At 49.8% G+C, this 20724-nt stretch overlaps 1 protein-coding gene across 11 annotated transcripts in view; it reads left to right on the top strand.

The window, feature by feature from the left end:
• Positions 1-20724, top strand: part of LOC726544 (serine/threonine-protein phosphatase 4 regulatory subunit 1) — a 106419-nt gene that overhangs the window by 25770 nt on the left and 59925 nt on the right. For 3 of the 11 annotated variants that reach the window (XM_016910793.2, XM_006557376.3, XM_001122271.5), the window contains one exon: positions 15721-15924. The exons of 5 other annotated variants lie outside the window; for them this stretch is intronic. In XM_016910793.2, coding sequence (XP_016766282.1) covers positions 15721-15924 — 204 coding nt within the window. Of the gene's footprint in view, positions 1-12183; positions 13806-15575; positions 15614-15720; positions 15925-20724 lie in introns of those variants that run through there. 3 more of the 11 variants (XM_006557382.3, XM_006557379.3, XM_006557384.3) reach the window with 3 other exon arrangements.

The following is a 20724-nucleotide window of genomic DNA, read 5'->3' as shown; positions in this document are numbered from 1 at the left end:
GGCGGCCGACCTTATTTTCCGCCGAGATATCTTCCCGTACGCGGAAATATCCGGAATAAATTTCAACGGATATTCTTTTTCCTCCTCGTCGATGGAACGTTCAAAGTTGCCCCGATCCTTTCGATAATCGCACCACACTTTTCCGTGTTCGAAGAAAACGAAGAAGAAGAAGAAGAAGAAGTAAGGTCGTGGAAGAGTTCGTGTCAAGGTGGACGTTTTTCATCGGTTATCTGGTCCAGGGCATCTTGAGCGGCAGAGACAACGTTAAATAGCGAGCGAGTAGCTGGAAGAAGCAAGCCCGATCGCGACAACGACAGCCCTTTGACGCGCATTAAACGCGTCACCACCGACTAAGCGTTTCTTCGTCCTCTTCACCGCCTCTTCCTGCCACCTCCCTTCTCCCTCTTTCTCCTCCACTCTTTGACCGACCGGAGAAAATGACATCGGCCGGCCCCCCCTCGACTACTCGGCTTCCACGCCGCTTTCCACGCGAGGGATAGGAGAGAAAGAGGAGTTGGTCGGCCCGCTACGGAACGGGTCCTCCTCTCCTTCCGTTCGCGATTCTCACCGATCCCTCAGAAGAGGAAAGAAGAACATCACGTGAATAAAGAGAGAACGCTCAAAGTGGATACGATGAAAAGAAGAAGAAGTCTTGAATTCACCATCGCCACTTGTCCATCGAGGATTCTTGTTCTTCTTTCGTGGAAGAATTATTGAAAATGGAATTAACACGCGCGGGTTAAATATTAGATCCACGTCCGGTCCGTGATTCGTCGTCGCGTGCATCCTGGCTGTGTCGCTCGACTTGCCTCGTACAAAAAGGAACCGTCCACCTCTCCTCCCCTCCGACCGTGAATATTCGATAGTCGAAAATTTGATCGTACGAAAGAGTGGTTCGGCCTCCTCTTAGGGGGAGCGAACGAAAAACCGACCGACCGCGTTATCGTGTTACGACGCGCGTCTCGTGTTAAACCCGGTAACTGAATACATATATCTCTCTTGGCCAATAGCCGTCAAACGGCCGACAACGATCGAATTTGTCCATCCACCCGTGCCCTTCCTCCCGCGAGGCCATCTCTTTCTCCTCATCCTCCCCAACCGAGGGCCGCAGTAGTCCTCCTTACCCCCTCCTTCCCCCCGATTCGATCGATTTTCCACTCGGGCGCACCGATTATTCCATCGATCCGTTTCTTCGTTTCCCCGTCCCTGTATCTCGTCCTTATCGTCCATCCTTCGATCGAGATCCTCTCCCTCCTCTCCGTCCTCAACTTTACGTCACGTCTCGAGAAAGAGGACGGAGGCCCCCGAAAAAAATCCATATTCCTCCACCCCGCCGCCGCTCCGGTTGTAAATTTCACGGTTGCCGAGCCGCGTGTCTTCTTCCTCTCCAGGTGCGAAGCACGCCGTCGGGACCCCGTGGGTCCCCCTCCCTCCCTCCTTCCACCTTCCTCCACCACGATGGTGGTGGCGGCGGCGTCGAGATGCTCCTCCGAGGTCTTGGCCCGGCTCGCTTTAAGGAAGCCGAGCTTATTCGGGTTTTCGCGTGGAAGCAGCGACAAGGGTGGCCGAGTGTATACAGGGGTTTGGGGAGGGGAGGGGTTGGGGAAGGGAGAGGCAATTTGCGGCGATGGTGCAGGGCAGCTGCAACCTCACGAGATACGCGGCTTAGATCGTCGTGGCACGAGCCTTCCTGGCATGTGTTTCCTTTAGGCCTCTCCCTTCGCCCCCCCTTCCACGCCCTTCCACCCTGCACTCTTGCTCCGCAATCCGCTCCGACCCTCTCTCTCGCGCGTTCTCCTTCTCTTCTTCTTCTTCTTCTTCTTCGTCTTGGTCTTCGATACGCACATGTAGATATGTATATATATATATAATTCGAGCGGAACAGACGTCGCGGTCCCAAAACTCTTTCTCCACAGCGAGGGGGATATTATTTGGCACGGACGACGGTATACGAGAAGGGGTCGGCTTTGTTCAACCTGCGGATCGGCTTTCCTCGATCGTTCGCTGTAAATATGGAATTGTACCGGAATCACCAGCAAACGCGAGGAAGATATCCTTTTCCTCGTCGCGTTGCGTATTATTACTCGCAATTTCTTTCAGAATTGCTATCGAAGAATCTTCGAACGCGGTCTTTCTTTCAAACACTCGTGAACAAATAAAATCCTCCCGTTTAATCGTTCGTTATAGCCGATATTTGTTGGCCCGAAATCGTTAGTTAAACGAGAATAAAATGATAATCGAGCGGGTTAGTAATGGTCGATTGTTTCCTGCGCTCTTAAACGGGAGGCATCGAATCGCGAATCACGTATCGCGGACGACGATTTCGGTCATCGATGCGTCCTTGTCACGCGAATCGCCACGTGCTCCGCGCATTCCTACTTCAATCGGACTATTGCCGCGTAGTCACGATCCGCCAATCACCTCGTCTTTGCTCCGAAAACGGCGTTCGATGGATCGTTCTCAACTATTCGTTTCGCAAGGACGACGACCGTGCTAACTACACAATAGATCCAAAGTATGGACGAAAAGTGGAACGCGCGTGGAAGGTGAATCGTTGTTTCTCTCCGCCGGTGGGCATCTGTTGCCTCTATCGGCGCGGGGAAATTAATGCATTTCTTTTTTCTCCCTCTCCTCGGTTCCCAGCCGCAAGCGTTTATGCCAAGGCAAAAAGAAGGAGGGAAAAAAGGAGGCAGAGATAGGGAACCCGCTCCCTTTCTCTGCACGCATCTCGCGTGCCGGCATCTGCTGTGCCGAGCTTTCTCGATTTCGCGCCACGAAAATCTGCTCTTCTTTTCCCTTCGGTGGAAAAATCGAGCTTGAAGGAAGCGTCCAATTTTGCTTTCGATCTTTCGTTCGTGGTCGTTGGTCTGCTTCGCTCATCGCGGTTTCCCTTCTCTCTCTCTCTCTCTTTCGGATTGGTCGCGGCCTATGCACCGGTGTCTCGGTCCGTCGATAAAATCGGGAAAGGAGAGCTTCCTTTAGAAGCGAAACTCTGCCGGTCGTATCGCAGCTGACACGCACGTGGCACGTGGCCGTGCACCGGTCACACGGATGCACACGGATACTACAACCGCTCGCGGAGTATATTTACCGAGAAGCCACGAAAAGGTGAGTTGGCTTCTTTCGGACTGCTTTCCACCTACTGGACTGTGGCCACTGGACACCCTTCCCCTCCTCTCTGTCTCTCTGACGAAACGGGACAGATGCGTTGCGAGAAGAACACCCTCGAACGAGGGAAGAAGAAGAAATCCTCGATTCTCTTCGCCAATTTTCGATCGTTTCGAGGGAAAGAAGAGAAAAGGTAAAATTAAAGATTACGAAAATCGAAACGACTGGAGACACGAGATCCATCCATCTCTAATCTCGAAACGGTATATTCTTTCTCGACTAGACACGAGGTAAGCGCAAAAAGATACAGAGTCGCGCGATGTCTAAGCGTTCCACGAATTTTCGGCCGCGTTACGTCCATATATAGAAGGATAGAACGCGATAGGATCCCGTTTCCTCTATATATTGTCTATCTTTTAAAAGATCGCGTGATTCTGCGCGTTCCTCCTTGCGTTCTCGATGCGCGCAATTCGTTCGCTTTTTAAAATATTACTCCTCTCGCGGATCGGCAAGTACACGCGTGGTGTGCGAGAATCGGCCTAAAGGCCAAGGGATCTCCGAAGCGGCGGAGCATTCGGTTCTCGAAGAGAACGTCAGGCGACTAGGGTCGATGGTTATCTGACTTCCTGTCCGTTCGCTCGCTCGCTCGCTCTTCGTGCCTTGGCGATCAAACGAGAAAGCAGGGTGATGCAGGAGGAGGAGGAGGAGGAGGATAAAAAGAAACGATAAAAGTTGGGTGAAATAAGTACAAGAGATAATCGTCGTAGAATCGTAAAGGAAAAAACGATGCTACACCGTCGATGTTGCACCTTTCTCTCCTTTCCATCCGACATCTGTCGTCTTCCCCGAAAAAGAGAGAGAGAAAGAGGGGATCGTTTCTCATCAAAACAAGCGTTCTCGGATCTAAACGAAACCACACCGATAAACCGAGTGCAATTGATGTAATTTTTGGAAAATTTTTTGAAAGAAAGAAATATGTATACACATACACATATAGAAAAGAAAGGACGACGAAGAGTGAAAGATTGTATCCGCGCGATGAAGGATACGAAAGAGAGTTGTTGGAAGAGCGAATGAGTGGGGGCGAGGGGTTGAGGCTGTGGCACGTGACCGGAAGGCGGGGGGCAAAACGGCGCACGCGCCGTCGTCCTCCACCTGGTGCATCACCTGCTGCCCCCTGCTTAAGCCTCCCTGCCTTCGCCTCTCTTTTTCCCTTTTATCCTGTCTTATCCTATCCTCCTCTCCCCTTTATCTTTCTCTTCTCCTCCTCCACCCCTCGTCCTTCCACGCTCGCTCGCTCGCTCGCTTCACCACCTTCAACCACCTAGGAGCCACTCCACTAAGCTAAGCCGCTCCTTTCTTCCTTCTCCTTACCCTTTAAATTAATTCCCGCCGATTTCCCGCCAAATATCCTTCTTTCCTTCTCCTCGATCTCGTCAAATCGCGTCGAGAGGATAGACTCGTTTTCGAATAGATTCTCGCGTCTTCGTCCTTGGAGAGAACGATCTCGATTGCGCGAGTATCGACAATGGTCGACGAGGACTTGGATCGCGGCTTCGTTGGACGGAAGGGAAGGAAAAAGAGCAGAGAGGATCGCGACGATGGGCGAGCGCGATTATCGGGCGAGGAAACACGCGGCGCTGGCACAAGGTGGCAGATGCGGGGACCCTTCGGGCGGGGCACGCGAAAGAAACGAGAGAAGAAAGCGAAAGAGAGAGGCAAGATGAGTTGGAGGTCCAGGTGGTGTGTGCCACCGTGCGCGTTTCGTGACGCTTTTGTAGAATCGTCGGAAAGATGTTGGAGCGTTAGATTCGGAGATCGTTGTCCCGATCTGGCGCGTTCCAACCCTTTGCCAAATCGACCGATTGTAGACCGATTCGTTAATCAAACTTTTCTTTGAACAGATTCTCTAAATTCTCTTCTTCTCTCTCAAAGAAGAAGAAGAAGAAGAAAAGGAGATAAGGAAGCTTCCATATTTATACGTGATCCGATCGTTATCGAGATCATTGACCGATTTAAGAATGCGGATCGTGGTCGATTCCGTTACGATTCGTCGAATAATCGGATGATTGGAGCAAAGTTGCGAGAATTTCTGGTCACAAACGTGATCCGCCCATCTCCAACATCGGTTAAATTCGATTCTCCGTAGGCGTTATCGCCGTGTCGATCGTGTGTCTCTTTCCTTCGCGTATTTTTCGACCGCCAGTAAATCACTTTATTCGTTCTGTTGCAGGTAAGTTTATCCAAGGAACGAGGATCGTGCGTACATCGAAGCGGTGCGTGTGACGTGAGTAATCATTCACACGTGCTATTGCTATAGCAACGTATCCTTCATTCTTGGAATACTTTATTAGTAGAACGAATGACGCGTTTCTTCTATGTAACTTTTATATGTAATCCGTTCCTCCATTTTTTTCCATCTATCTCTTTTTCATCATCTTTCTCGAGCCACCGATTCGTTCGATCAAGGTAACGCTTTTTTTTCTTCGGGATTAAAATTTGAGAACGAATCCTTTTTCGATCGATCGTCCTCGATAAACGTGTGTGCAATCGTTGCGCTGCGTAGGCGTGCTTGCGTCATTTTATTTCACGTAGATCCATGTCATCCCGTCTTACCTTCTCTCTTCTCTTTCCACGAAATACTTATCTCCTTAATCGTGCACGGACACGTATTTCGCCTATCCGTATACACGCGTTCGCCAACATCGCGGATTAAAGAGATATTCGCGGATTCGATTTCTTTATCGTAAGTTTTCGATTAGCGATCGATTCGAGCTTTGCGCTCGACAAAGGAGATTCTCGCCGCGGCGCGGCAAACTTTCCCAATCGGAAAGAACGAGCCGCGCGCGTTAATTCGCGAGGAAAGAATCCAGATGGGAAATATCCCACGTTTGCTCGATCGTTTGGAAAAATTCCAATAACGCCGCCCGAGATCTTCGATCTTTCTTTCCATTTCGTCTACGGAACCTTAATTTATAAATCGTTCTTTCCAAATATTTCGATTATTATTAATCGCGAGAGTGGTGACAAGAATCAATCGTTTTCTCGCGATCGATCTTCCTTAACGAAATAATTGTACGCGTATTTTTATCGAAAACGAAAAATCCATCGATTTTCGTTCGATAATTTAATTCGTCAATTGTTAAAGTCGTCGAAGAAAAAGATGAGAAAAATATCTAGAAACGGTTAAGGATTAAAAACGTTGGTTCTTACGACCGTACAGCGTAGTTCTCGATCGAATCTCGGAGCGTATGCCGGATTCGTTAACCGGATGAATCGTCGTTGTGAATGAATTCGTTATCTGAGGAAATGGTCGCGACTCGCCATGCCGCGCGAGTCGTATCGTATCGTACGTATCGTAAGGTCAGCCTGGTGGAGGAGCGCCCGAATCGGGCCGAAAATCGCCTGGAAATTGATAAGGGTAATCGATACGCGCTCGCCTTTTACAATCGATCCTTTTCTCTCTGCAGCTGCAACGAGAGTGAAAAGTGATTCTTCGTAGGTAAAAAAGAAAGAAAAAACGATATTACGGTCGATGTATCGCGTGTACGAAATTCGGTACATACGTTTCGCGATTTCACGAGATGTTTTCGCGAACAGCACGCATATGCGTGCGGAGCGTGCGCGCAGGCCACCGCTGGTTTACTTTAGAGACTGGTGCTCCCTCTTTCTTTCTCTCTCTCTCTCTCCCTCTCTCCGGCGCGCGGGACCGCGGTTCAATGTCGTCAGAAGCAGTCAACAACAATGTGTAACCGCTAAAAATACTCCTCTCTCTTTCCTCTTTTTTCTCTCTCCCTCTCTCTCTCTCTCTCTCTCTCCGTCTCTCCGATTCCCGGGTGTCCGTCCTCCATCCTACTCTGCCCGTTCATGAGTTTTCTTCGCCCGCCTTGTTTCTTCTCTTCGTGTCACCGAGAACTCGAGTCCATTGCCACCATCGCTACGCCACTTTGAATAACTGCCGCCCCGCGGTAATAGTTTCCTCCCGAGTCTTAGCGGCAAGTTCAAGACCTCTCTCTCTCTCTCTCTCTCGCTCGCTCGCTCGTTCGTTCGTTCGCTCGCTCGCTCGCTCGCGGACCCTATTCGTCGGAAACGTTTTATTTATTCCGCTTACGTTTTCTTCGTATTATCGTTTTCATCGAAAACTCTACCGCGTTCTTTACCCACCGCTTACGCTCTCGCGACACGGTCAACGACGAGCTCTCGATTATGTCGTTCCCCGAACCGAACTTACGTACACACGCGCTCACCTTCGCTCGTCGCGATGTTTGCGCGACAATAGGAAAGAGTTATACGGAGGAGATAAGAGACGAATGCTATCTCGGCCGCTCGTACCGTTTTCTCGCCGTTACGATACGAAAGTTGGCGGATGAAAATTCCGAGCCGCCTACTCGCGCGCAAGTAGCGCTCCACAGGCGCCTCGTCGTACCTTCGTCATCGTTCGACAACGCCTTTGACCGAGTGATTCGCGAAGGGAGATCGGTCCACGCCCGTTTTTTACGATTTCGATCGATGTTCGTTCGTCGCCTCGTCGCGACAGCAAATACGGCGATCGCATCAAGTTTCAATTTTCCATCGTTCGACAACGCCTTTGACCGAGTGATTCGCGAAGGGAGATCGATCTACGTCCGATCGTTTTTTACGATTTCGATCGATGTTCCTTCATCGTCGTGACAGCAAATACGGAAATCGCGTCAAGTTTCGATTTTCCGAATCACGATTCCGCGGAATCCGAGATATTGTTATTAGGAACGTGTCGGGCGAGCGGAATGTCGAGAAAATTCGTGAGTCAGCTGAACTAGGTACGGAGAAACCGGTTCTTCGCGCTATGAGAAATTATGACTCGAATACTCGTGCGACGAATACCCGACCGTCTTTGAGGCTGACCGCCGTTGATCGCCTCTCGAAACGGGAATTCGATCGATCGGCGGGGACAACCTTCTTCCCTCTTTTCCTCCCCTTTTCTTCGCCCTCCGTGACGCGGAGCGAAGAAGGGCTCGTAACAAAGTGAATTTTTCCACGAGGCTACGCTTTATCGGTTCGAACGGAATATTGTAATTACATTGTAAATATATTTCGATGCAAAGTCTACGCTTTCGTCATCGCTATTCGCGTTACATCGATATCTCGGTTGAAACTGTTATATAGTAGATTACACGTTTTTTTCTTCTTCTTCTTCAAACCGAGAGAGCACAACGATTAACGTTTGTACGAATTTGTTTCCCCTCTCCGTCCCGAATAATAATCCGGGAACGAAAGAATAACTCGAGTAACGGCGATGAACCGATCGAACGTGTATTAAATCGCGTAGTCAAAGGTCGCGCAAGATTGCGCTCTCCTCGTTTCCCTTCCGTTCTCTCGCGCCATTTCTCACCGATCATCTTACGTTTCCGTTTCGTATTTCAAATGTGCCGCGTTATCGATCGATTCCGCGAGAACGATTCGAGAGAGAGGGAGGAAGAGGTGTATCGGCAAACGATATTTCTCACCGATTATCGCGAGGAGTTGTTAAACGAATCTCGATAAGGGTGAAATCCTGTTGAACGAGAGATGCTGCCGGATCGATTCGCGCCGACAAAAGACGACTCCTCGAAACTCCCTCCCCTCTCCTCCTTTCGCTTTCTCTTTGCGAGCGTCGTCGTCCTGGTAACTCGTGGAAACTTGGTCCGCCGCTTCCCTTAATTGCTAATTAATTCTAATTGATAATTCCCTCGATAGTGTTGGAGGGAAGTAAGTAATCTCCAAGTATGTTTACGCGAAACTTTGGACGAGCGATCGTCGGATCTTGGTCTCGTCGATCCTTCGAATCGATCTTTTTCGACGATCGGTCGCGCAGGAAAATCAGCTTCGAAGTATTTGTTACGCGCACGTTTCTTTGGATCTCATTTTTTTTTTCTTTTCCTTCTTTTTTTTCCTTTTCTTTTGTCGTTACGCGTCGAAAAATTAAAAGTACCCGTATGAAGAGAAACCGTGTTTTCGATCGGCGCGTCGATAACGCGTCCGTACGTATGTATCTGGACTCGATCGTCTTCCCGACTCGATCCCGATTCGAACGCGATTGAATCGCGTAACGAGGCGAGAATTTTCGTAGAGATGATTCGAAAATAGGAGAGGAAAGGAAAAAAAGGAAGGAAGGAAGGAACGTAACACTTTATGCAACGGTGCGATCTAGCTGCGATATAACGAGGATATAACTCGAGTGTGTGCAGCGTATAAAGCAAATATTTGCGCAGCGGAGCACGTTCGAATCGGTGAGAAGATGGAAGAAGCTAGAGCGTGATTCCGATTGCTCGTAAAAATCGGTCGTATTCCGCGCTCGAAAGTCGACAATTACGATACTACGGGCGATAACGCGGTGGAATTAATTAACACGATGCTCGAACGTTTCATTATTCCTTCCCATTGTCGTCGTGGAGCATTGATACACACACACACGTGTGTTCATACGAATCTCGGTTTTCTTCTCCGGGTTGCCCTACTTCGATCCTTGCGTCCCTCCCGTAAATATCGCATCGTACGATACTCGCGTTGGAAAGATAGGCGGGCCGACAATCGGTATCGATCACGCGTGACGTTTGCCCAACACGTGAGGAAAATGCAAACGTAGACGTCACGCGTATCACGTGATCTACAGTAGAAGCGAGCAAGAAGCAGAGGCGACGACGACGACGACGACGATGAGAACGAACGAACGAAGAGAATAAAGGAAGAGAGAAGCATAGGCCGCGGCGATACGCGTATTTTCGTTTGTGAACGAAACGTGAGTGGCGCGTTATCGGCACACGTCATCGGTAGCCGATGATCGGTCGGAGGAACGGGCGTGCACGGACGGCCAGATAAATCGATATGTCGGTGAAAAATTATTTCGCGATACGCGAGCGTAGCCGGTCGATTCAAAGGTTTCGTCGAGGCGGAACGTCGACGTTTCGCTAATGAAATCGATCGTCGTGAATGAAATGCTGCATCGTCGCGACGTCAAGCGCCACGTGACTTTTAAACGTGTGCTCGTGCACGGCCGTCCGCGCGCGAAACCTCGTACGTACGTGCACACGCGTACGTGTGCACGGATGGATGTCGGCCCGTTCGAGGTCGTTCCTCGACAGCGTCGAACGATAACGCAACAAAACGTTCCCCGAGTTTTCGTTTTTCTACGTCAGTCACTCGGTAATACTCGGAGTACGCGTCATTAGTATTCCGCGAAACTCGTTCGTCTCGAATGCGAAGGCGCCTCGTTTCTTCCACGAGCCGTGATTGCGATTACGGGGAAAAAAAAAAAAAGAAAAAAGAAAAGAAAAAAAAGATCGAATACGCGGATTCGTGATCGTCGAGATTCGAGAAATATGAAAAATGATACGAGTGGAAGAATAATTGGTTGAGAATGTACGGATTCGAGCGTGACGATGGCGATCGAAATTATCGATGGCTCTCCTCTCCGCTCTGTCGACAATTCGGTGTCAACGAGGAGACAAAGAGACCAGCCGAAAACGATACGATCGATGGTATGCGGGAACGTGAGCGGGAGCGCGAGCTCTTTGTCGTTCGTGCACGAGGAGGAAGAAGAAAACTTTCAACGAGTCGCGCGTTCTCACAACTGCCAGTCCAGAGGCTACGAACAAATCTAATTGGCTGGCACGAGCGTGTTAGTGCGGCACATTCTGGAAAACGGAATATACCATGATGCGATGCGTGTGTGACGATGTACAACGATACGGGAAAGTAGTAGTGACGCGGAACCGAATATCGTTGGTAGTCGTCGTCGTCGTCGTCGTCGTCGTCGTCGTCGTCGTCGTCGTCGTCGTAGTTCGTAGTCGCCGCGCAACGTTGTTTCACACAATCTCCTCCTTGCGTGTCCCCGCTTTCAGACGGTGGATTATAAGGAATGTCGACGAACGGTGCTATTTCTGCCGCGTCTCTATTCCGTAACAATCAGGGACGTAGCGAGCGAAGGCGTTTCTCCGTCTCGCAACGATCCTCGCTTCACCATGCAGATCTCTCGCGCTTAATCCCAATTTAATCGGGAGCATATCGTTTGACGTTGCTCGATGTTCGCGAGCTACTTTTAGAACGATTGTGCGCTATTCTTCTTTCGTACTACGATTATCGTCTCTAATCGAGCCAATATCCAGGCTACTTTCTAACGCGTAAAATTTATATCTCGCGTACGTTCGAAAGAAGATTTTTTTTATTTTCATTTCTTCGCATTACGTCTCGTACATTTAGCAAATTTCTATATCTCCCTATTATCGATCGAGAGTCGATCAACATATTCGTAATAACAATTTGGTATATAGAGCGCGTTTCAAAGTTGATTGTAACGACGATAACGCGGTGGTACGCGACGTTAAGTATGCCGAGAATTCGTAGCGGAAACGAGAGATCCACGCATAACAACGTAACAGTACCGGCGGCATAGAAAATATGATTTTCCGCATAGCTTGGAATTCGTTGCACTCCGTGTTCGTTCCGTGGCGCGCGCGCGCTCGTTTACCGGTTCGACCGATTCACCACCGCGAACGCGCGACAATCGGAATCCGTGTATACTTTTCGATACACCGAGAGAGCGCGTAAAGTCCGGGACGCGATAGCGCGGCAGAAGCGAGGCGCTATGAATTTTTCAACAGGCCAAACCGGCCATATGCTCGTCTCACGTGACAGCCCATATCTGTAGAATCCCGGCGACCTGTGCCACATAATTTTCCGCGTACACACGATGCACGATGGACGGGAACGTTGTGTCACGCTTACGCCGCTCTCGCTTCACCCTGTACGCGTCCGCCGTATTCACGAACATGCGCGCATACGCGCACGCACACGTCCGCCTATTATCGCGCACGCACACACGCAAACGTATCGCTGTACAGCGCCACCCCGAATACCGGATGTGACGACACTCGCGCACTTGGCCCGACGCACTCTTGAGATGCCCCCTCCCCGCCGCCCTTCTTCTCTTGCTCTATTTCTCTCTTCCTCCGTACATTTCTTTCCCTCGGTTTCTTCCTCCCTTACCCATCGCCCCCCTCCTCCTTCCCCCACCCTCCACCTCTCCTCTCCTCCCTCCTTCTCCCGCTGCTTCTCCTCCTTCCCTCCCCTCCCACCTCCCCGCTCCCGCCGCGGCGTACACTGCTCGGTACGCGAGTAGTCTCTCCCTCTGCTCTCCCCTAGTACCCCTACCCCTCCCGTGGCTCTCCCCTCCTCGACAGGGCGCTATTTACCCTGGCAGTTTCGGCGACGACCGAGCGCGGCGCTGCGCTCTTGCGTCGCATCTCGTTCGGTGTGTATCGTGTCGACGTGCACGGCGGCGTCAGACTCACGTTAGCGCGCACAGTCCCACGCGGAGGTTCGCGCGTGTCCGCTGCTCAAAGTGTCATCGCGAGTCGTTCGGTGTTGTCGCGTTCTCGTCCGATTTCGCGACGTTTCTCTCGTTTCTTTCCTCGTTCGTCGACGAGCACGAGGAAACGCACGACACGCGGGGTTTCGCGTTGTGTCGCGTCTCGAACGAAAACGTTCGTTCTCGATTTCGCCGGGCCACGCCGTGTGAATCCCGACGACGACGACGAATGTCGCGTGTGCGCCGACGAAACGGAAAAGGGAACGAAAAAAGGACGGCGGGAGAAAGGAGGATGGCCGAGAGAGGAGAGAGAGGAAACAACACATTCGCGGCCATTTTAACTGCGTCGTACGCTAACCCGGGCCACCCAGTGTGTAGTACGAGAGTCGGAGAACCTCCGTAACGTCGCCGCCGCTCTCTCTCTCTCCTTAGGCTTAAACTGCGTCTCTCGCGTGTGCGCTTTGCTTCTGCGCACGCGAGTCGCTACGTGTTTTCTCACGCACACAACCGACCGTTCATCACGCTCGTGCGTTTCACGCACACTTTCACGTTTTCGACAGAGTTGTTTGTTCGCGTTCGGGACCGTGTTTCGTCACGATTCGAACCCGAGTCGGAGAAAATTGACAGTGACGGGGCAGAGAGAGGGAGGGGAGGGAGGAAAGGAGCGTACGGTACGGAACCGTCGATACAGTGACAAAACGGGGAGAAGCGACACGCGAACGAACCAACGAACGAACGAACGGTCAACGGAACGTGTGCGCTCGACCGGTATGTTTGCTCGTTTCGTGACGCGAAACGCGGCAATCGGCAAACTGGCGAGAACGAGGAATAACCGCCGCTGGTTCTCTCGTATAACGGCGGGCAAATTGTACGCGAAGTGCGAAAAATGTATACGGTCGTGATCGAGGAAATCGTCGCCCCCCTCGTGAAATTCGACGAGCACGAGGACGATAACGAAGGAAGGAAGGAACGAACGATCAATCGAAATAGAAGAGCGAGGAAATTTGTTCAGCCGGTAACAACGAACTTGACAGCGACCGGAGTTATCCTATGATAAACCGTGCGGAAGAAGAAATTGGAAACGAACGATGGGATAATTAAAAGTGCGCGAACAGTATCGAGAAACGAAATACGAAGATGTGTGTATGTGTTTTTGTGTGTGTATATATATATGTATATATATATATGTATATACATACACGACACACATATACATATACCGTATATATATATATGTACCGTGTCGACGAGACGAAGAATCGTCGTAAATAAATTCTGTGGTGAGACGAGGAGCGAGGAAAAGACAAGGATGGGAGGATTAAACGACGACGAAGCACGGTGGACGATAGGATAGAGGGAAAGAAGCGAAAACGTAAGTCATACGTAGTGTGAAAAGAGGTTAAAGACGCGCAAAAAGTGGGGATGAGGAAAGTTCGACGTCCGAGGGGCAGCAGCGGGACGCATAGAGAAAGAAAAGTTATCGTGTGCGGCTACGTAGGTACGAATGAAGAACCGCGTGACTCGGAATCTGCGCAGTAAATCGCGTTCACGTGAACGCGGCCCGAAGGCGCCGCGAAATTCCGTGGCGCCCAACAACCAGCCATTCGTCACGAGGAGGTGGAAAGCTTTGAAACTCGATCGTGTATCACGAATATAACCGGCTGTTTGTTCCTTCGTTTTGTTTATCCCGTTTGTTCCGTTCTCGTTGCTTTCGTCCCCCCCTCCCCTCGCTTCTCGCTCCCGGTATTGGCTTATTCCGCGCTCGTCTTTTATACTTTCGACCGCGCACGAAGCCCCTTTTGCGAAAGACGTGGGCGACATGGTGTGCGGCTTACGTAATGGGCCGAGCGATAAGACGGATAACGCCGCGGCGGCTTCGAGCGTGCCATCTAAGCGGCGCCTCTATTTTCGAACGCCGCTGCGAGTCCACTGGTTGCTCGTCGTTCTTCCACGTTGCGCGTCCTTTTCGAAAATCTCTCCATTCTCCGTATTTACTTTTCGATCGATTCGAAGAAAGAACTCGAAACGGCGCGTCGACCTTGTTTACAACGCAACGGCGGCCCATCGTAAACACGTCGCGGATATATTTACGAATCTGCGTTTCGTTTTTTCTCCGGGAATAAAACTCGGTTAGCTCGGTCGAAGCCACGTCGTCTCGAATAGGAATTCGACCGCGAGGCTGTGAATGGATGCTCGCGCTTGCGACGACGAAAGAAAGGCCAGACTTGTGCGACGTTCGAAATTCTTTTCACGCGTCTGAGAAACGCGCGTGGCACCGCCTACCGAGGACCGTCCGTCCGTCCGTCCGTTCGTCCCTCCATCCGTCCGATCGATCGTCGATGCTTCACTTCGAAGTAAAACTCGAGCCGAGTGACAGTTGTTCTTTTCCTCTCTTCCGACCAGTTTCTATATACCAAGGATGCGACGTATCGCGATATTCGTCAAGGTCGTGTTAAGAACGATCAAATTGGCAACCGCCACGAATCACGAGATGACGATGCCGAAAGCTTCGCAACGTGATAACGAACGGAGAGAAGAAGAGGCGCATGACTCATCGCCAATCGACGCTCGTGCGAAACTGAATCACCCTGCAACGCACCACATTAAAATCGTGGCAACGTTTGCGATTCCTGCTTCTCTACCTCGGGACACGCTTCTCACGCGTTTCGATTCACGGAAATCATCTTCCATCGTCGAAATTTCATCGGATTCTCGGCGAAATGTATCTCGAGATCACCATCTTGTCCCCGAACGTATCGTTTCTTTATCCGAATTGGAGATTCGCGCCACTCTCCTCCTCCTCCTCCTCCTCCCAATGTGTGTGTGTACGCTCGTGTATTCTTCCTCGCGTTACTACGTACGTTGTGCGCGTGTCGAAGAAGAGGGGAAAAAATTCGGCGAGAGAGAGAGAGAGAGAGAGAGAGAGAGAGAGAAATGCGCTGTTATGGTACGATATTACGTGTTATTACGATTCGGATGGATCGATGAAATCGATGAAATGGATCGGTTGAAAATTGTTTCTCGCGGGAACGGTGAGAAGCAGAAGTAGGTGTTAGGAGACGGGAATTGGCGTATCAAAAACTTTGCTTTACGAAGATTGGAAGAGGGGCGACGATCGGTGGTGGGGAGATCTGACTTCGCATGGTGGACGAGCAAGATGGCGGCCCGGGTTAGGGACACGTGAGAATCGCGTTGTCGCGTCATCGATGCCCGAAAAAAAATCCTCTTAAATGTTATCACGTGTGTTGTATCGATATTGATATGGATAATTTCCTTTCGACCGACAGCCAATCTATCGACCTCGACGTCTCGCATTCCCCGCGATCGATCACCAACCTGAGAATACAGCCCGACCGTTTTCAACCGAAGATGCACCGTCCGCGTTTTCTCCAATCGTTTCCTCACACCGACACTCTCGCACCGTCCAATGATGCGTCTGCCGTGCGTTGTTCAGGATTTGGAACGAACCCGTCCTACTTTCGTCTCACGAGGTAAGCCAATCGATCGAAGAAATTTCTTTCCCTCCCGAAACGATCCGCGCCACGTATATCCGTCTCGATCATCCTCGATTAATCGGATCTGACCGCCTCTCACGAAGCTCGATCGATCTTATCGATTTCCCAACTCGTATCCTCGCTTCTTTCTCGTTAAACGAATAAACACCCATTCACCGACTCGTCGGCGAGAAATCATTTTCCTAATCTCTCGAAAATCGGACGCTTTGAAACTCTCGATCCACACGTCTCACAATCTTTTTATATTTCGCGATATCCGCGATAATCTCGTCAACGCGCTCCGTTTAAAAATTTTTCCCTTTTCTTCCTAATGAAACAATCGAGAAACGTTTTATACGTATATAAGGAACAGGATGATCTCGATGGTCAAATTTGTTTCAAATTTGTATGTACGTGCGAGACGAATATTTTTAAATAGATCACTTAAAAAAAAAAGAAGATAATTCACTCTGACGAAAAAATTTTTGCACGAATTGCCTAGAACGACGATTTGTTTGGAGGGAGGGAAAGGAATATCGGTGATTTGCGAAGCAATAACGCGTTACCATACGCAAGATACGTCCAAGAAACTGTTACCAGCGCTAATTACCATTTTACGCTTTCGTTCCAAGTATTTGCATTTTCCGGTAATTAGAATTTCTCATTCCCATATCGTATTATTTCTCATCGGTTAGAAGAGGAATGTCGGTTCACCGCGTTTCCTTCCTATAAGAGAGGCGTGTTTCCTGCCTCGTAAAATATTTCGCGTTTTATTTCTTTCGTCCATCCTTCGATCGTTACAAATTCTTTTATTCCTTCATTTACCCCCCTCCCTGCTCTCTCCACATGGCGAACGATCCGAGACGAAATTACGAACGTTCGTTACGTGTCGTCCGGTATTCACGTTTCGACCTGTCGCGACCAGTCCAGGGTTTCGAGTAAACTGGTACAACTACTTTATCGACCGAGGAAGATCGGCGCAACTGCTCGCGCTGATTTTCATTTCAATGCGTCGCGGGGCTGTTCGTCGTCGGAGACATTGAAGAGAGAGAGAGCGCGTCGACGGAAAGTTAAAGATACACAGCCGGTCGTGCGATCGAGTCTGCCAACTTTCCAACGAGGGGAGAGGAGGAGGGTCGTACCCTCCTTCGTTTCTCTCTCTCTCTCTCTATCTCAGTTTTTTCCCCCCTCGAAGATTTCGGTAATTTCTCGCGAGGAAAAGACGCGCGGCGTATCGATACGGGAAATAGGTAGGACGATATTTAACGCGCTTCGAGGCAGAAGGTGCGCCCGAAAGCGATGCTTGTCGGAAGCTGTAATGGAGATTGATGGCTGCTGCCCCCCGTGGAAAGGTTCTCGCGAATTGTAAATTAGTGAGAATTAGATCGAGCCGAAAATATTCGAAATCGCGTCGGTCGGCTTATTATTCTTTCCTCTCTCTGCTCCAATTCGAATAGGAATGGTTTGTACGAAATAACGATCGAGAGATATAATTGGTCGAAAAGAAGAAGCGTTTAACCGATTAAAAACTTGTTCAAATTTTCGTTTCTTGTAAGTAGACGCGTATACACTCGTGATCAAATTGTTTACAATTGTTTAGAAAATTTCGATGATTCGGTGTTCCAACTTTTCTTAAAGCAATTGGAAGCAATAATAGAAAACGTAAGATCTTTCTTCGAGTACATTTGTCACGCGGCAAAGATATTAAAGTGATTCGCGTTTGAATAGATGGGGAATAAATGTCGGTGATAACGTCTCGTTAATAGGTATATCTATGGTAATAAGACGGAAAGCGACAAAGAGGCGAAAAGTGAACGAGGTGTGCGGAACGCGGCGAGGTGGGCGAATCGGCTGCTACCATAATTGTACTTTGACATTGTCCCATTGTATTGCACATCCGCGTGGGCACCTTCTTCCCATCGAATTTTTTCCACGAATTATCGTCGATCGCGTCGACTGCAAAGGCGGATCGATTTCGTCGAGTCTCGCGACGAATCGAAAACGAAAGAGAAAGAAAGAGAGAGAAGAGGGAAAGAAGGGAAAATTTTGGGATTCGAGAGATTATTCGTCCCTCTGTTCTCTGGTCGGAAAAATGGTGGTTGGAAACGGTGACCGGCAGAAAGAACGCCTACATAGGTAAAACGGAACGCACTCGTTTATGGGCTCACGTGTCTCGATCTTAACGAGGCTTTGCGTTTCTCCGCGGTGTAACGCGTCCCACTCGTGTTCTCTACGATTTATATAATTTGTCGGAAACAGCGATACGATCGGTCGATCATCGAACCGTTTAAGGAATTATAATAAAGCGAACGATGGTATCTCGATAACGAGTTCCCCTCATCATCGTTTCTTTCTTTCTTTCTTTCTTTGGTGGGGAGGATAATAAGTATCGCGATCGCGTCCGCGATCGATGTCGGGAGAGAAAGGCAGCGACAAGTTGGAAGGAAAGGCAGCGAGGGTGCAGGTGGCTCGTACGTCGAGAAGATGAAGTCTCTCTCGTGTTGGAACAATGGGGTATGACGCGCGCGTCAGGAAGCGTACATGTCTTACTTCCGGTGACTCGCCGTCTAATTGATTCTCAACCCTCTTGTTCGGTTAACGTCGTCTATCGGGTCTCGAGCCGTCCTCGTTGTCGTGTTTGTCGCCGTCTAGGCGAGAGCCGTCGTCGTCGTCGTCGTCGTAGACGCGCCTCGTCGTTTTCGTTCGACGTCGACGAAACGATCTACAAAGAGTCGTAAAATACACAGGTACGCTCGAGCCCCGAGGGGCAAATTTTAATGCAGATACAGAAGCGGTGGGGGCCCGGGCCCTTCACGACCGATTTAAGATACGCCGGCGTGTTCCGTAGCGCCGGTGACGACGTTTTCTTTGAACTTGCCCCGCCGTGAAATATTCACCTTCCGTGTAATATTGAACGGCGTGTCGTAAATTTCGCGTGCGCCGCGTCGCAAAACCACCGTCTTTACAGCTGCGTTGCCTTCTAAAAGGAGGAAGAACAAGAAGAAGAGGAAGAGGAAGAGGGAATATCGGAAAGGTAGCCGTTCAATTCGTTCGCGATTCCGAAAAGATTTCGTTCGATGAATTTTCCACGTCGTCCCGCGACGATGGGAGAAAATGGATGGAGAGTCGACGAGCGAAGAAAAGTCAAAGGTTCGGTCGTAAGACGAGGCGGGGAGGGGGGTTTGTTTTGGTGCGTGACTGCGAAAAAGAGGTGCGTGGCCCGCTGCCGTGCCAGGCACGCAACCGCGCGCACACACGGCACGATGCGAAATGCGGTGCGTGCACGCAGCTCGCCTTTATAAGCTGCGCGGAAGATAGAGTATTAGATAGCGACGATTCGCCGTGACAGTGATTTAGGGGTCGCTATGGCGCCGCGATTCAGAAACAAGGGTTCGTTGAACTCGTTCGTGATCCTTGCTCGCGAAAATGTTGGACGGATCTGGAGGGAAAACGGGGCTGGTGTGGAGATTCCAAATCGATACTTTTTTTTTTACTCGAGTCGATGACGAAAAAGCTGCGCTTTTAAATGGTGGCAGCGTGGATGAATCACGGTCGAGTCGGATGGATTCGACGATCGAGAAGACGAAAGCGAATACGTTTCTTCGATTTCGAATACGAGGCGATGCGTTTTCCCGGGTTCTGTCTACCACGACTCCTTTTACCTGCCAAGTTATTTTAAGAGCGCAGAATTTTGCACGCTCACGTGACCGCGCCAGCCGCGTCCACGGATAAAGACAAACAAGGGAAAGGAAAACACGGGTAACGCTCGTGGAGTTGTTTAAGAAGATTACGCGGATGCACGCGGTCGATCGATCGTCGTCTCGTTCGAGGGAAGAAGAATCGGAGGTTCTCGGCCGGCCGATCATTTCCCTTTGCCGAATAATAACACGAGCGGATCGACCGACCGACTCGGTAATAGTCTCGCTCGAGTAACCATGGAACGAACGATGGCGCTGTAAATTCGCCGAGAAACTGGACGTTTCTCCGAAGTCCGGTCCAAAATATCCCAAACGATACCGCGAAATCTCGCGCCTTCGTCCCTCCTCTCCGACTAATTGGCGATTTCTTTCTTCTTCTTTTTTCTTTTTTTCTTTTTTACGTTTCGATCGCGTGGAAAATTGGCCGGAAATTTTGCTTCCAAATTATCTGGACAGATTAAATTTTCAAATTCGAAAAAATTAATCTTTTATTTACCGCGTTATTTATCGATTTTCATAACGCATAAACGCGTAGTTTAAATACCGATCGTAGATTTTGGAAGATGGATTAAAATAGGGGATCGAAGCGGCAAAATGGCGGCGAGAAAGAACGCGTAATTCTCGTCATATTCCACAAATAATCGACACAAATCGCTCGTCCTTGGCACGGTTATCTACCGATTCGCACTCGGTTTCCGCTTCTTCGTTCCACGCTCGAAACAACCATGTCGTATTTACGAAAGAAACTCGGCAAAGAGGTCGTAAACTCGAGGTTTCGAGGCTGCGGCGTAAGGTCTCCGTATCAATGGCGGCTCTGATTTTACCGTTTACCTTACCGACCGTTTCTCCTTCCTCTCCTCCTCCTCCTTCTCTTTAACGATTCTTTCGACTTTAGCTAGGAATCAGCTTCTCTCTTCCCCGAATCGACACGAAACGGAACAGAACGGATAAAAGTATTCTACAAGAAGGACGTGGAGAAATTAGGAAGATTTTTAAGGATCGATCGAAAGAAACGCGGCGATACAAATACACGCGTCGTATGCGTCCTTGTCTCCGATTCGTAATCGGATGTCCTCGTCCTCCTGCTGCCTCCCTCCCT

This window comes from Apis mellifera, linkage group LG1 (genome assembly GCF_003254395.2).
Source record: "Apis mellifera strain DH4 linkage group LG1, Amel_HAv3.1, whole genome shotgun sequence".
NCBI classification, from domain to species: domain Eukaryota; kingdom Metazoa; phylum Arthropoda; class Insecta; order Hymenoptera; family Apidae; genus Apis; species Apis mellifera.
This window is presented reverse-complemented; position numbering and strand designations above follow the sequence as displayed.